Genomic DNA, 16541 nt, shown 5'->3' with positions numbered 1-16541 from the left:
ACATTGGCTATGTAAATCTGCTGCTTAACTGGGCCAATCTCTAGCTTCTCTAATACCAACTCTTCCCAACTCCACCTGTCCTGGGCTGGGGCTTCTCCAATAAGTCTTCACAAGAGCCTTAGTGCTGCCTCCTTTCCAGTCTCAATTTTCTACATGCCTGCCATGCAATACCCTGTATCATTTGCTGCCTGTTCCTCTCCTTGCTCCAAAAAGCTAATGTCCACAAATGCTTTGGAGATGGCTCCCTGGTCTCCCCTAGGACTGTGCCACACCCTGCTGGCTCCAGCTCTGCCACTGCTGCTCCCCTGTAGCATGACTGCACAGTTTGTAGTAGGTGTTATGTCTCACATTTCGCTACTGCATTTGTGATGTCATCTTTGATGTCTTGGGTGTTAGTCTTAGCAATGCACACAGTGCCGCGAATTATGTTTGCTTAGCTTACCATACCTGGCGAATTTCTGAGGTTTTTTCAGTTTTACTTGGAATGATAACGTCCCTTTAACAACGTTTTTTCATTGAATTTCAAAGGGTTTTTATTAGTGCAACGTAACCATGACGTCCCTTTAACAAAGTTTTTTCTGTGAATTTCATGGGTTTTTACCAGTGTATACTAGTTTCCTACAATTTACTAATATCATACTTACCCCAATATAGCAACATTTTTGTCCAATTTACAAAGTTTCACCTTAAAAATCTGCCATTTCCCACCTTCTAGCATCATTTTTAACACTTCTATTCACTTTTTGCAACTTTTTCCACAGTTTTTGTATCCGTCAACGTTCACGAACAGCTGACATCATCGTGGACCTTCCGAAAAGTGTCACGTGACCATGTGCTGGCGCATGGCATGATGATGTGTTTGCGAACACGTCCGCATTTCGCGATCGGGTCCGTGCTTCACAGACAGTTCGGAACTGCATGTTCTACTGATCTAGGAACTTTCAAGCTCAAAATGTTCCCCTTGCACAGCTCCTACACCTAATCTTACTAATTAACAATCTAGTACAGAGCACATACTTGGAAGAATATTAGCAAAACTGCTATTTATCTTAAAAATGGCATCGGCTATTACCATCCCTCCTCCACAAGAGCCACCACCAGCTGGAGGACCTACACAACAAAAAAAGCACATTACTTCCAAAGACTATGGAGAGGACCAAGAAGATGAGGTAGAGGAAGTGCCTACCTCTAGCATCAAGAGAGAATCATGGTGTGGCAGTTATTTACCACTGCTGGGAATGTATGAAAGGCTAAATCTACCAAAGTGAAATTCACTGAGTACAACGTTGTACTCTGTCGCGGACTACATGGACCACCTCCATGCACCACCACACCTAATTCAACCACTGCAGTGCTCTCAGAAAGGCTGTTCCTTTCTTTGCAAGTAGTAGGCTGTCTTCCTCCTTCTCATTTTCCTCAACCAGTTCTGTAACCACACAGCTTACTTCTGTGGGACACAAAATCCCACCAGCTGCCTTGTAAGCAATAAAAGAGGCTGTTGATCTATATCTTTCGAAAACAACAGTCCTTTGTATACACTGCAACACACTACTCTGCAGGGGGGAGCAATTTTGAAGTGCTTTTGAAGCTGTAATCAAGGAGCATGAAAAACATTGCCCTCTACCTTAGATGTAACACACACATAAAATCTTCCCCTGTCCACTTGCCCCTCCATATCAGTGTTTGGTGCATCTTCCCTCATTTCCCTCCTCACCTTATGTTCTAACCTCTCCTGCAAAAAATAAAAAGAAAAATATATAAAAAAACAACAACAAAAAGATTCTTTTAGGAAACATCTTTCTTAGTTAAAAACTAGAACTAAAGAAAAAATCTTATAAACTCCATCTACTTTACATTTCTTAGTAAAGTACACAGACTCAATAAGATTTTTCAACATTTCCATTGGCATTTTGTGTTATGCTAATGGGAATAATGTGGCGTTCATCCTGGAACGTGGGATAACGGCCCGCCAGCCCAACTTATCGGCCTAAGCAAAGTGAGGGCGGATAATGAAGGCTCCGGACTGTTATCCCCCTTTCCAGCCCCTGCAATGAGGGATGAAGGCCATTAGCACCCCAGGTTGCCAAAGCAGTAACCCGGGTTGCTAAAAAAAAGGATTTTTCTTTCTACACCGGGAGGCACACGGCATCCCGCTGTAGGAAGTAAAATCCTTTTCCAAGATGGCCAACAAGGAAAGGGAAGCGGGGCTCTTTATAGACTCTCTTCAGTGTTTTTCTTTCTCTTTTCCCTCTCACTTTTTCTCTTTGGACCCCTTTTATCTCCTTTTTTCCCTCAACAAAAAGTTTATGTTTTCTAAATGATTGCAATTGCACTTAATCCATTGTATTCACTCTCTAGGTTAAAACATGGCTGAGATGAGGGCCATCAATGACAACGCTACAAATGTAGATACAAGTAGGGGAAATGTTAGTGCTACTAGAGCCTACTCATGTGACAGCGGCCTCTATTTTGTGGCCATAGTGTTCTCAACTATATTTTTGTGTTTAGGAATGTATTGGTCGATTTATTTTATTTTAGAAGGCATACAAGAAGGGGGAGGGGGCAAAACTGGTGCAAGAGGGAACCCACTTAGTGTTGGATGGGTTGAAATTGATCTGGGCCCACAATGTCTCCTCGAACCTCACCTCCCTGAACAAATATTTTACAATGAAAGCCCCATTGTTTACGCATGCAGCAATTAATTATGATGAGCATTTACCAAGTGCTTACAAGACAATTGTAAGCACTTTTCACTTTAGTGAAAGATGTTGAAAACACTGGAAGAACACCCTCGGAAGTAAAAATAAACCCCCCCTAAAACAGGAAACTCTAATTATATATGTAATGATTTAATCATAAAAACTCTTATCACAGAATATTTGTCAAACGTAAAGTTCTGTGGTCATTCCTATCCCCACCAAATTTCTCATTGATTTCATGCAAAGCAGGCTGGAACCCTCATTGATGCTGTTGGTTCCCTTCCCCTTTCGCATATGGGTATTTCAAAAGAGCACAATAGGAGTGTAAGAGACTGTCCAACTTAAAATGACAACCTTCCATCAGAAAATAATTCATATGGTTATTCTAGCGTATGATGTGTTTTGTTCAGTAAGTGACATCTAACATTATTTTAATGTCTAAAACAAGAAATGATCATTAGAAATGAGTATTGTAAAATTTTAAAAAGGTCCATGTTGCAATGTTAGCATCATTAAATACTTGTTTTTAACAACTGCTTTTGCAAAGAGAAAAATACACAGGACGCACCCCCTCAAGCTATCTGTGTTTTTACTCTGGTTGCGCAGCTGTTGTCAATGCCTATGGTGGCTCTAGCAAACATGCACCTCTCAGCTAGATATAAGTAGACAGAGAGAAAGAGAAAGAGAGTGCATAGGAAGAGGGACCGAGTGTGCTAGATCGGTGCACAATACACCAGATACAGTTGGTACATTTATAAAGAGCTATCATTCTCAATGCAATAGCTGGGTGCAGGGAGGAAAGAAATATGTAGTGCTTGAAGAAACGTTTGGGCTGTAGATGTGAGCACATTTCTTTTCCCATTACGTCTATGGGAAAAGCCACACATTTTGGGACCCCCCCTATAACTTTGCCACCACTTGACGAAACCTCACCAAACATTGCAGGATCAATCTGATGGTGCCATATACTTTCTTTGCAACGTTTCGTGAGGATTCGTTCAATAAGGGTGAAGTTATAAGCCGCCCAAAAAGTGTTCTTCCTATGGTTTGAGCAACTTAACCATAACTACAGGGCCGCTACCACAGGCCGTGTAGTGTGTGTGTGTGTGTGTGTATATGTATATATATATATATATATATTTATGTGCACGCGCGTGGACCAGAGGGGCCGGCACTGTCTATCATTCAAGGAGCAGCACTCATATATGCTCTACTGTTATCTATGCGAGAATGCACCAACAATAACACTTGTCCACGCCCATTCCATGCCTTACCGTATTATCGCTCATGCCGGTTCTCACATTCAGCACGTGACATGGGAGCAGAGTCAACTGTGAAGAACTCGCTCAAACTAGCAGCTGGTATCAGCAAATACACCCTGCATTCCGAGTAACCCGATTGGCTGATAACTACGGGTGTTCACTAAAATCTCATCTCTTTATTGTAAAATGGTTCTATGGGCCTCATTACGACCCTGGCGGAAATCGTGGCGCAAAATGCACCATGGAGCACGGCGGAAAGCTGCCGATAGCGCCATGGGGGTTGGCGGATTTACCGCCCCATTCCGACCTTGGCGGGGCGGTAAATCCCCATTCCCCATTTTACCCTTCCCCATTCCCATTTTTGCCCCATAGGGTATAATGGGAGTGGGGAAGGCGTTAATTACGCCACCGTAAAATACAGTGGCGTAATTAACAACAAGGTCCCGTAGCGCCATGGATTTCTCCGCCCGGAAAAACCAGGCAGAAAACGCTCCATGGCGCTACGGGAACTCGTAGTAGGGCGGACGGGTCCGCCGCGAATACCGCTGGCGTAAACCCACTCCGCCAGGGTCGTAATGAAGCCCTATGTGTTTTTACCGAACAGATTTCAGGGCAGTGTTTTCCCCCGGAATTTATTAACCAATTATTTTGCAGCAAAATGAGGGTGAGACCCACCACCTCTCCCTCTCTCCCACCCCACACTCTTTCGAAATCCCATATTGCCTTGTTCAATGCCCCCGCCCTGCATTTTGCAGCAAACAATTGGACCTACAAAAATTGTGGTGAATATTCGTTGGTAAAACGACTGCCAGATCAACATTTATCAAGTTATCCAGACACTAGGAATGACAACGGTGGCACAGCATTTAAACGCCATTGGCCCTGCCTGCTTGCCCAGCTCGAGGATGGAGCTGAAGTGCGTCCTGTTGGGGAAGGGTAAGCTTTTCCACTGCTGAGGTGCGGCTGACCCAACAGGATGGTGTAGGCCCCGCTGGGCGATAGTGGAGAGTTGAGAATAGAATTCACAAAAGGGCAAATGCCTAAGTCACAAAATGTGCATATACTTTGCAAAAGGAGATGTTGCAAAATTTCAAACACGTAACTGATACAGTCAATTCGGGGGTTCGCAAGGAATTAGCATGACACTGTTAGTACGTTTTGAATGTTTCTAAATACCAAAAATGTGCTGTTTGCTTTGCTACCACTTTATGATGCCTCCAGGGCAGCGGGAGAAGTCGTAATAAGCTTAAGATGCATTAATATACTTTCAAGCTAAACATTTAATCATTCTGAATTAATGAAGCAATGGAAAAAGAGGGCAGTGTCGTACCCTAGTAATTCAAGTTTACATTGTGGAGAGTCCAGGACGCCGCAGAGTACCTTCACAGCTTCCATGTCCAAGGCGTTTTCACCCAACCTATGATGGCAACATAAGAGCGATGTGTTAGCTGGCAAATGAACAGTACATATGGAGCACAATATGTCACCATCTTGCAATTTTCAGAAACAGTGCTCACCCATCCAGTGACATCCCACATCTTGTCTTGATACTTCCTATCCCGTCCCACACTGGGCTAAAACACTGCTGGTCCAGAAAAGGTCAGGCTTTAAAGCAATGGAACTTCTTCTGCTCTTTTCAATGCACGTGATAGGGCCAGAAAGGAGCCCTCCACTTCCTGTGCTTCAAGCACACAGTAAGGTGGGTCTGCCAGATCGGAAGGGTTTCGCGGGAACACCAATTACGGGAGAGGAAACCCAGGTCCTGAATTGGTGTCCCATTATGAAGTTAAGAACAGGAGGGTCGAGAGGAGATCAGAGGCCATCCTGGAAGCCTGGGAAAACTCCTTTTAGCTCTTACAATATGTATGGCCCTATGCAAAACCAAACATCGAACACACACACACACGCGCGCGAAAATATATTGTGAAAAGCAAAAAAATGTAAAGTCAATGGACACTTTCACAAGTAAAAAAACCAAGTAACCACAAAACACTAAAATACGTCCTAGAAAGAAAGGTAGGTCCCGAAAACGTTATCAGGTAATATTATCCCCATAAATAATGTAACCATACATCTAGTCGCCGGGAAACGGCATAGACGACATTATTCATGGGGATACTTTATGGGGTAAATGGGAGCAGGGTTGTCCCCCACTCCCTTAAAAAAAATATGGGGTTTGCAGGGGTGTACCCCGCAGGTTCCATGGGGTAATATCGCTGCAACAAAAACGGCGCCATTCTTGTATGGCAACAGTTTTGCGGGGATATTATCACATGGAACCCCGAAAACAAACCATACATTCGCCAACCTAACTTTGTTCCATCGATAGGTTGTTTTTTGTTTGTTTCATAACTTTATAACTCAGCACTAAATCGCAAACTCTTTCCGGCTGCAATGCTTATGTATTAATACAGTATTATAGCCGGAACCGAAGGGGAGAGCAGTAATACAACACCTGCCTTTAATACAACCGTATCCCCACCAGCCTTAAACCTTCTGTTTAGTATACCCAACCAGTTGAGGTCAGGTACCCCCGGCTTTTGGATGGATAGAATGTAAAGACTGTCAAATGAAATGGTATTCCTCGATGTAATAGAGATCATTTGCAATAGATCTGCAGATTTAAACCGTGTCCCTTTTCCTCCCATTACAGTCTAATAATTATATATGGCACCAGTTACTACCAAGTCAAGAGTACTGGTTGCAGAAATCTCCGTCTGTGAACCTCCAGTCACCACTATACAATGCTCCAGAAAGGTCTATGGGAGAGGGTCCCTTTCCAGGTCAAGGAATTTCAGCAGTCCTTCAATTTCAACTCTACAATTTAGCCCATTAAGCTGCCATATCCTAAATCCAAAAACCCTAAACTGTAGAAAACGTTTTAGTGTTTCCACATTCAAACCAAAGATTGAGCTTGACAAATCCACCTCCTTAATGTTACCACAGGGGGCTAGTCACCCTTGCAAACTGCACCAAAATTGCTAAATAAGGAATCACAATGCAAAGTACTCTGCACACCCCAAACACTCTGCTAATGCCCAACCTAAATCAACGGTATACAAGAAATTGGAAGGACAATGTCTCGTCCAAAACAAACGAGAAAAGTCTGAAAAACTCACAGACCTAGTGGAAAAATGTCCTTAACTGGGAAGAACTCCAAACCTCTTTAATTGCTCAAGAGGACCACCCAACTACCGAGCCTTAGGAGCAAAGTTCACCACCATCAAAAGCCAAACCGTGGCATAAAAAAGTTCAAGGGCACCCTAATCGAAGGGATTCAATGGCAACGATCATCTCATGGCTTTTGGAAAGTGTGCCATGCTGCTAACCACAGACAAAGCGTCTGACATACTAGCACACAAATCACTCAAACATTTCTAGCAACCCAATTGCCTATAGGTCCCAGTCAGAAATACTTTAATTATGTAGATAGGAAGTCAAGTTGTCTCAATGGAGTCAATGCAACATGCAAATATCCAGTTCCCAGAACAAAACCTTTCTTTTGATGTCCTAACCACTCACTCTGCAGATCCAGAGGTGAAGGCAAAGAAGGATAATCTTAAACATCAGAGCAGGATTATTTACAGAAGAGAGTGAACCAATGCACAGCAGCAAACTGTGGGTTAACAGAATGAATCCTGCCCTGTCAATTAATTTTGTCTAGAATATTGGAGGTCATGTACATTGAAAGTATTGTTAATAAGGGACTCTATGGCTGCAAAAACAATAGGCCACCCGCTTCTCAAATACATGAAAGGGACCTTCACAAACAAAACTCTGCCAGGAGAGCACTGGTCACAGCCAGGTTGTAAAAGGATAGCTGATTTGGGCAAACACCTGCAATTATAGACTACAAAATAAATAAAAGGAAGAATTCCAAGCTTGGAAGGTCTCCAAAGTCATTTTTGACACTGGCAAATAAGGTGCCGACAGAGAGCAAACATTCATCTTTACCCAAGACCCAATGGAAAGCTCTCTAAATTTGCCAGAGAATGAGAGTGAGCCTTTCCCTGTGTGACAAAGACAGCGTCCTGACCACTTCGACGACCTCAGGAGGACCGTGAGAGCTAGGAAAGTTGGTCTAACTGGGCTCTCAGCCAAAGCACTGAGCTACCTGAAAGGGGCACTGGTTGGGGATCCCCAGAGTTTTGCCACAGTGACATGAGTCCACCCTATAGAAATGCGAGTCCCCCTTCTCAAAAAGACGGGCGATTCTTCCTCCCCATTCTCAAGACAGGCCTTCTCTGTTTCAGTAAAGCCCTTTCACTCGCCCGCTTTATAACTACGTTATGAAATTGAGCAGTTTGCACCTCACTGCAGTGAGGGACAAGCAGCTCAGCTGTGGAACAAGTGGGAGCCACGGGAGCTGCAGGGAGAAAAGCTTGAGGGAATCATCTCTCCTCTCCAGAATAATAATCAGCAGTGAAACACACTCAAAGCAAGGCAATGCAAGCATTCACCCCTATATGTCCATAGCCAGGCAAGAGAGCATCAGAGAAGACCGGCAGGCGGTCTACCAGTGGACCCAGAGTCGTGTAGAGAGGATGAGAGTTTCACCAGATAGGCCGCTGGGCAATTTAAACCTTCATAGATGCAAGCTGGGAACTGTGCGAGCTCTCTTAGTTTTTTAAAATGTCTTTATTGTTTTCTTTTAACAACAACAAAACACATAACATACAAACAACCATAACACAAATGGCTTATTGGCACTTTGCACGGATCTTGCCCTTCCGCTGTCATTTCATAATTTCTCCAATGACTTTGTTAGTTCAGTCCGGACCTCCCGTTGGGTCGAACACCAGATCTGGTACGCATAATGTTCTATTCTTGGGCTTTGTGCTCAGTCTTTCTATTTCGTCTATAGACCCTCTGTTTCCGTGGGATCTTCGCAGTGTCCCTCCTCTCCGTGGCCAAAGAGGTCTTGTATTAGCGTGTTCCATGCAGTCAACTTGTGCGCAGTTTCTCCATCCCCTCTTGTCACTGCTCTCATCCACACCACCGTCTCTGCCTGCGTCCAATTCTGAAGGTCTGACCACCATGCTTCTACGTGCGGGCCCTCCCTTGACTTCAATGTCATTGCTATCCTTCTCTTGGCCAGTATACTTATTAAATAGTTCATCTTCGCTAGATGCGATTCGTGTTTACCCCCTCGCGAAAAGAGGCCCAGTAGGTACTTTCAGGGTGTTCCGCCTGGATTTGGAGTCCGCTTCTTGCTATCTTAAGTCTGATCCCGTCCCAGAACTCCTGTATCACTGGGCAGGACCAGAACATGTGTACCATGTCCGCTTATTCCGATGAGCAGCGGGGGCACCCGTTCTGGCCTCCCATCTGAACTTTATTCATCTTTTTGGGTGTGAGATACGCTCTATGCGTTACATATATCTGCGCCTGCCTAAATCTTGCATTTCTGGATACTTTTGTTGGGTATCCTAGGGCCTTGGTCCATTCTTGGTCGCTGAGGGGTCTCCCCAACTCCTCCTCCCAACGCTGCCTCGTGTGTTGCTCCTGTGGGTTGGGTTTTTAACTTTCAGTAGCTGTTCATATAACCTGGAGGTTGTGTGCGTTCGCTCCGCAATGTCATACCATACATCTAATGTTGTCTCTTCATCCTGGTCTTCCCAATCTGGCCATCTTTTCGTAATGTTTCTTATCATGCCAGTATATAGGATGAATTGACCCACATGTATTTCATATTCGTCTACCATTTCGTGGAAGTCCGCCCACCTTCCCTCCCTTCTCAGGTCTCCAATTTGTGCTACACCTTTAGCCTCGCAATGTGCTCGATATGTTGCTAATGTGTTTGTGTCCCCTCCCAGGAGGCCTGCTAGAGGGATTTGTGCAGATTGCAGATCTTTTGCCCCTTGGAGTTTCCACACTTTTTTCCATAAGTCCACTGCAATGTTGAGCATGTTCGGCAGGGTTCCGAGCAGGGGTCTGTCAAGCCGTAGTATTTCCCTTAAATAATATTATTTAAGTGCTGGCTGGAAAATGCGTGCGTCTATTGTTTTGTCTTCCCCCAGCCATTTTACTGCAAATTGCAGCTGCCCTGCTAAGTAGTCTAATACCCCCTTCTTCGTAGTCCTTCTGCAAGGTCCTTATTGCGATCCTATTTCTCCTTCCCCCCCATAGGAATGAACGTGTTATCGTGTTTAGTTTGGTAAAAAAGGCCCAGGGTATGCTGTATGGGATGTTCGTGAGGAAGTATAATAAGCGGGGCAGTACCACCATTTTCAGGAGGGCTGCGCTTCCCATCATTCCCAGTGGGAGTGTCCCCCAGAAGGTCATCGACGAGCTTGTTGGATGTATGGGTATCAGCAGTGTCATGATGTATCCCGATACCCAAATATTTGAAGGTGCGGGCTGCCCATGTCAGGCCCAGGTCCGGCAGGCAATGTGGGGGGACGTGTGTTAGACCTGCCAAGGGGAAGAGGAGGGACTTCTCTTTATTAATCGCTATGCCCGAGAGCCTGGTGTATGCCCCGATAGCTTCTAGGAGGCAGGGTAGGTTTGTGGTTGGCTTGCTTACGAATAGGAGCATATCATCCGCGTATAGCGAGATTTGGTGGAGTACCCCATCTATGTCTAGTCAGGTGTCTCTATATTCTGCTCTAAGGAATACCGCAAATGGCTCTAAGGACAGGATATATAACATTGGCGATAGCGGGCACCCCTGCTTGGTTCCTCTATGTATCATCCGCTCTTTGGAAATTAATCACCCAGTTTTCACCCTTGCTCCGGGTTCCTTATATAGTAATCTGATCCATCGGGGGTACCCGTCCCCAATACCAAAATGGGCGAGTACACTCACCAGCCATTCCCAGCGCACAGCGTCGAAAGCTTTGACAGCGTCCAGGGACACTATTACGCTCTCGTCTTGTAGTCGATTTGTCTCATCTATCATGTGGTGAAGTCTGCAGAGGTTCCAAGACGTGTTCCTTCCCGGAACGTAGCTCGTTTGGTCCGGGTGAATCAGCGTGGGTATTACCTGTTTTAAGCAGTTGGCTAGGACTGCCGTTAGTATTTTAACGTCCTGATTGATAAGGGATATCGGCCTATAGGAGGCGCATTTCCTAGGGGACTTCCCTGGTTTAGGGATCGGGACGATTATTGATTCCGACCGGCTTGTCGGGAGATGCATGCTCTCATATGCGTCTTGGAATGTCTCTAGTAGTTTCGGGGCAATGGCGCTCTTGTACGTCTTATAGAACTCTCCTGGGAGCCCATCCGGGCCCGGGGTTTTGCCGGTGGGAAGTCCCGTGATCACAGTCTCTATTTCTTCCACCGTGAGGGGTACGTCCAATAGCTGGACCTGTTCTTCTGCTAGCCTCGGCAACCCTAATTCTACCAGTGCATCTGCTATGTCCTCTGGGTCTATTTCCGGATTCGGGGCATATAGTTGCTCGTAGAAACACGCAAACAGAGTGTTAATGTGCTCTTGGTCCCTGATCTCTGTCCCAGTGTGGTCTTCTAGTACCGTTATGGGATCTTTTTTACTCTCCTGTCTGGTGAGCCAGGCCAGGAGCCTACTATGTTTATCCCCTTCCGCGTGTAACCTTTGTAGGTACCTCCCGTAGTTTAGTCGACCTAGTTTTTCCAAGAGCAACATACATTCAGTCCACAGCTCTATCAGCTCTCCCGGTTCCCCCCCCCTCTATCCCCGCTCGTTGTTCTCTCAATTCGATCTCCCTCTCGAGTTTATTCAACTCCCTCATGGCCGCTCCCGTCAATCCTCCTGTTTTGCCTATTGCCGCTCCCCTTATTACTACCTTAAATGCGTCCCATAATATGGCGCCACTCTCAACACTGCCCTAGTTCTGCTCGAAATAATCATCGATCACCTCCTGGCGGTGTTCCTCAAACTCACCCTCTCTCAGGGCCTCTGCTCGAAGTCGCCATGTTGGAATCAGGGCTTTCCTATTGGTGTGTGCCCATGTCGCCACTATTGGGGCATGATCAGAAAGTGTGCGTGCTTTGATGGTGATTCCCGTGATATCTTGTAATGATTCCCTGCCCGCGAATATATAGTCTATATGTGTGAATGTTCCATGTGGTGCACTGTAGTGTGTATAACCCCTCGCTTCTCCATGTACCTGCCTCCATACGTTCGCTAGCTGTAGCTTCTCCAGGGTCCTATGCAGTTCTTTGGCTGGGGGTGCCGGCTTCTTGTTTTTATTATCAGACCTGTCGAGAAGGGGGTTCAAGGTGTAGTTCAAGTCACCGGCCCAGAAGAACGTTGCCTCCCTATATTGCGCTAACTTGGGCGCCAGCTTTTTGAAGAAGTCTGTTGCATCATTATTCGGAGCGTAGGTGTTGACCGGGCACACTTCTTTGTTTTCTAGCATGCCATGCACTAATACCAGCCGTCCTTCTGTGTCGGTCTCCTGCTTGAGTAGCTGGAATGGGACCCCCGGGGCAATCCATATTAGTACTACTCGTGTGTAGTACGATTATGTGGTGCTGTATATCTGTCCTCCCCATTTCTTATCCACCTTGGCCTGTCTGTCTCTTGTGAGGTGCGTCTCCTGTAACATCGCTATCTTGATTTTCATCTGGTACAGCCAGGCATAAACCCTAAGTCTCTAAACGTACACATTGAGTCCTCTCACATTTCAGGTAGCTTTGTTAATTTGTCTGGTCCCATGATCTTCTCTGTTTGCCTGGCTTCATTATCCCACTGCCGTGTCCTTGCACCCTGCCCTTTGATCTCCTCGTACCCATCTCCCTCGATGTTCTGGTCCTGGATCTTTGCCTCTTGATCCTGCCCCATGTTACTCCGGTCGCTTATTGTCTGTATTATTTTAATGTCCTTTGTAGTAGTCCTTCCGAAGTTCGTGCCATGTGCCGCCCATTCATTCCATTCAACATCCTTAACCTTAACAAAAACTGGAAAACGAACGCCCAGCCACCCTTCCCCTGCTCGGGCTGCGCCGTTTCTCTCGTCATGCTCCTTTGGGAGGGGCAGACTCGCCGCAGCGTGATGCCTTAGAACTGACATCCAAACTAGTAGTTCATTCTTCCCGTGGGCACCGCTTCTCTCAGCCAACACAGCTAAAGTGGGGCTGATTGCTCCTCTGTGCTTCCTTCTAGCTTCTTTTTTACTTATGTAATGCTTATTTTCTTTGTTCCAGGTTGCCTTTGTTACTCCTCATCGGGGTCTATTTCCGACATTGCTAGCGTTTCTCTGCCTCAGCTGAGGGATGCGTTGTGAGTCCATCCAAGTGTGGGCCTCTTCGGTGGAGTAAAAAAAACATGTTTTGCCTTGGTGTATCACCCTGAGTTTAGCGGGGAACAGGAGCATGTATTTCACGCCCGCGACCCTGAGGCGTTCTTTTGTTGGGCCGAACTGTGCCCGTTGCCTCTGAACCATTGCCGTATAGTCCGGATACATTGTGATCTTGGAAGAGTTTCTGGTGATTTCCCCCCCTACTCCTTGAGAACGCTAGTATTTTCTCCCTGTCCTTGTAGTTCATGATCCTAGCAATCATCGCCCTCGGGGGGGGGGCACCCGGCTGGGGTCTTCCGGTCAGGGCTCTGTGTGCCCTTTCTACCACAAAGCCCTGGGATAGTGTACCTGCTCCGACCTCCTGGAGGAGCATGTTTTCCACGTACTCGGTGGGGTCTTTGCCTTCCTTACCTTCCAGAATTCCAATTATGCGGATGTTGTTCCTCCGCGCTCTCCCCTCTGCATCTTCCACTCTCCTTTCCAGAACCTTAATTCTCTGTAATACCTCTGACATCTGTGCCTGTGTTACAGCAACCCCTGCCGTGTTTTGCTGCACATGCTGTTCCGTAGCCGTCGCTCTCTCTGTTAAGTTTCTTGCGTCCTGGCGGAGGAGGCCCACGTCTACCATTACCGTATCCAATTTATTTTTTAGAGATGCTTTCAGAGCCCCTATTGCTGTGTCCATCTTGTTTTCGAGGGATGCTTTCATGGAGGCAATTGCTTCCAGTATCGGGCCTTCGTTAGCGGCTTCCACTTGGTGTTAGGTGTCATCTGCGGCTGCTGCCTTGTCAGCTGACGCCGACTGTTTGTGTCCAGATGCGTTAGTAAAGGTTTCCATGCTTACTTGCTTGGTTTTCTCTTCTATTTTCTTGTTTGGCATCGCGGGGGGGTACTGTCCTTGGCCTGTGTTGCCAATATCGGTCTTGGCTGTGCCCCACATGCCGTGGCCCCTGCTTCTTCCTCTGCCCTGTTCTCCTTACTCCTCGGTGTTTGCGGGTCTCTCAGGTGTATGTTTCTCGGGTGCCTTCCACCTTGTGATAAGGTTGTTACACTTTTCTGGCATGTATATATATTGGACCTTCGTATCCTTGATGCCCTCATTGCCCCTGGCGCTTTTTGTTGTTGGATGTCGCCTCGGGCTCAGGCCTTTCCTGTGACTGCTGCGTGTGTCCTTCCAGGTATGTAACTGGAAACAACGATCTTCGTGTTGCCTGCGTTGGATATGTCGGTGTTCGCCGGCTGCGCGTGCACTGGGTTAGGCCTCAATATTTATATACAGGGGTTCTCTCTCCTCCAGCCTCACCTCCAGTGCCCGCCTTCTTTGTGGTGCGTCTCTGTGTGCCTCTGACCCCCTCGTTGGGCTTCACGGGCGGGGTTGGCCCTCCGGAGACTGTACGCTTCTATCCCCATGTGTGTCCATGGGTCTCCTCTGTTTTGCCGTCCTTCTTCCTCTGGCGGTGCTGGTCTCCGCGTCGCAGGGTTGACACAGGCTCCCCGTAGGTTGTGTACTGCAGTCCCCGTCAACGCCTTCGGGCCTCCCTGCTTCGGCATCCCACTTCCTCCAGTCGCGCTGGTCTCCATGTCGTGGGGTTGACTCAGGCTCTCTGAAGGCTGTGCGCTGCAGTCCCCGTCTGTGTCCTTGGGTCTTCCCTGCACTGGTTTCTGCGTTATGCGCTGCCAGTGTCCTTCTCGCCGATCATGTAGATTTTCCGGCTCACTTTGTATTACGCGGCCGGGGTCCTCCCACAGCTTGCGCGTCCGCCATTTTGATTTCGTGGGACGATTCCTCTCCGGTGGTCTATCTTCCTTTCGCCACCCGATTCTCTCCGAGGGCTTCCCCGGGTGGGCAGCAGGTGTTCCGGTCTCTGTGGAGAGACTTTGGCGGTCTTCTGGAACCAATTTATGCTAGTTTTGCCAGATCTTGCTAGGATCACTCCGGAGCTCCTCAGCGGCACGTCTCACTACATCGGCTGCTTAGCCACCAGCGAGCTCTCTTAGTTAATTAAACAGAAAACCTTCCAGAAAGACTAACAGATTGCTCACTAGAGACTAACCAATACCAAACCAGTTTACAATGACACAAGCCACCAATGCACTTAAGAGGAGCAAATGGTGGCAACAGCAGCATTGTCAGTGTCGAGGAGAAAAGCAGGGAGAGGAAAAGGATCTAGGACATGTGAACTGTGTCAGAGAGCTTTATACCCTAGGAGAACTAAATAGCCCAGGAGAGCTGAATGACCTAGTGGAGCTGAAGGCCAAAAAATAGCTAAATTGGCTAAGAAAATCTAGAGGGGTGGAATGGACCAAGGGAACTGAGTGACACAAGGAAACTGAGTGGCCTGAGGAACTGATTAGTGCAAAGGAAATGAGTGGGCCAAAATAACTGAATGCTCAGGAGAGTTGAGTGTCTCAAAAGAATTGAGTGGTCCCAAACAGTTGATTTACCCCAAAGAACTGAAAGGTCTAGGAGAGCTGAGTGACCCAAACGAACTGAAGAACAAAAAGAGGAGAATGGCCTAAGAGACCTGAGACTTTTGCGAGAGCAGAGATGCAGGACAGATCTGAGAAAGCTGAGAATCCTGAGAGGGCTCAGGAATGTTGGGAAGCTTTAAAAAAACTATTTGGCAGAGGAAAGAATCTTCCATGGAACAGTTAATCAGGTGAGCGACCTATGGCGTGAGAATCCCTAACAGAATACTAAAACTGTCACTCCAGAGAGAACTGGGAGGATGGAGCCTGGCCCCAGAGGGCGGCACAACCAGGGGTTGAGAGTATCTGGTACTGGCTGAGAGAGCAAGCAGGCCACATATTCCAAAGGGCGTCCTTGAGACTGTCAAAGAGAGTGAGCTGGGTACTATATCCCTGGAGGTTAGCTGGCCACTATATCCCTCAGAGTGACAGTCAGGCATGGTGACCAAGGCTATGACCCTGAAACTGTCAAACATAGTGTGCGGGGCACTATATGCCTGAGGCAGTCAAACATAATAAGCTGGGCATCATATCCCCGAGACTGTCTTACTCTGAGAGCTGGGCACTGTACCCCTGAAACCGTCAAAAAGGGTATGCATTCTATAACCCTAAGACTGTGCTAGGATGTCAAGAAGTGGTAGGGTGCAAAACCTGAGGCTGTATTTAGATGTCAAGAGGCTTGATGGGTGCTAGAGCCCTGAAACTGTCAAGAAGTGTACAGCACGCTATCACCTGAGAACCAGAGTTTGAAATTACACAGAGAACCAGTGGGAGACCACTATCCCTACCAAATAGAGAAACTCAGACACGTTATGTTTTGGCCACTGCACATGGACCTCATCACAATCCAGCGCAATTTCCGCCGAACGGAAATAGAGTTACAGCCGG

General features: G+C 46.9%; 1 protein-coding gene across 1 annotated transcript in view; it reads right to left on the bottom strand.

The window, feature by feature from the left end:
- Positions 1-16541, bottom strand: part of LOC138515934 (NACHT, LRR and PYD domains-containing protein 3-like) — a 661296-nt gene that overhangs the window by 225526 nt on the left and 419229 nt on the right. The window contains exon 4 of the mRNA XM_069630701.1: positions 5292-5378. Coding sequence (XP_069486802.1) covers positions 5292-5378 — 87 coding nt within the window. The remainder of the gene's footprint in view (positions 1-5291; positions 5379-16541) is intronic.

The sequence above is a fragment of the Ambystoma mexicanum genome, chromosome 6q (genome assembly GCF_040938575.1).
Source record: "Ambystoma mexicanum isolate Mex_15411 chromosome 6q, UKY_AmexF1_1, whole genome shotgun sequence".
Lineage (NCBI taxonomy): Eukaryota > Metazoa > Chordata > Amphibia > Caudata > Ambystomatidae > Ambystoma > Ambystoma mexicanum.
This window is presented reverse-complemented; position numbering and strand designations above follow the sequence as displayed.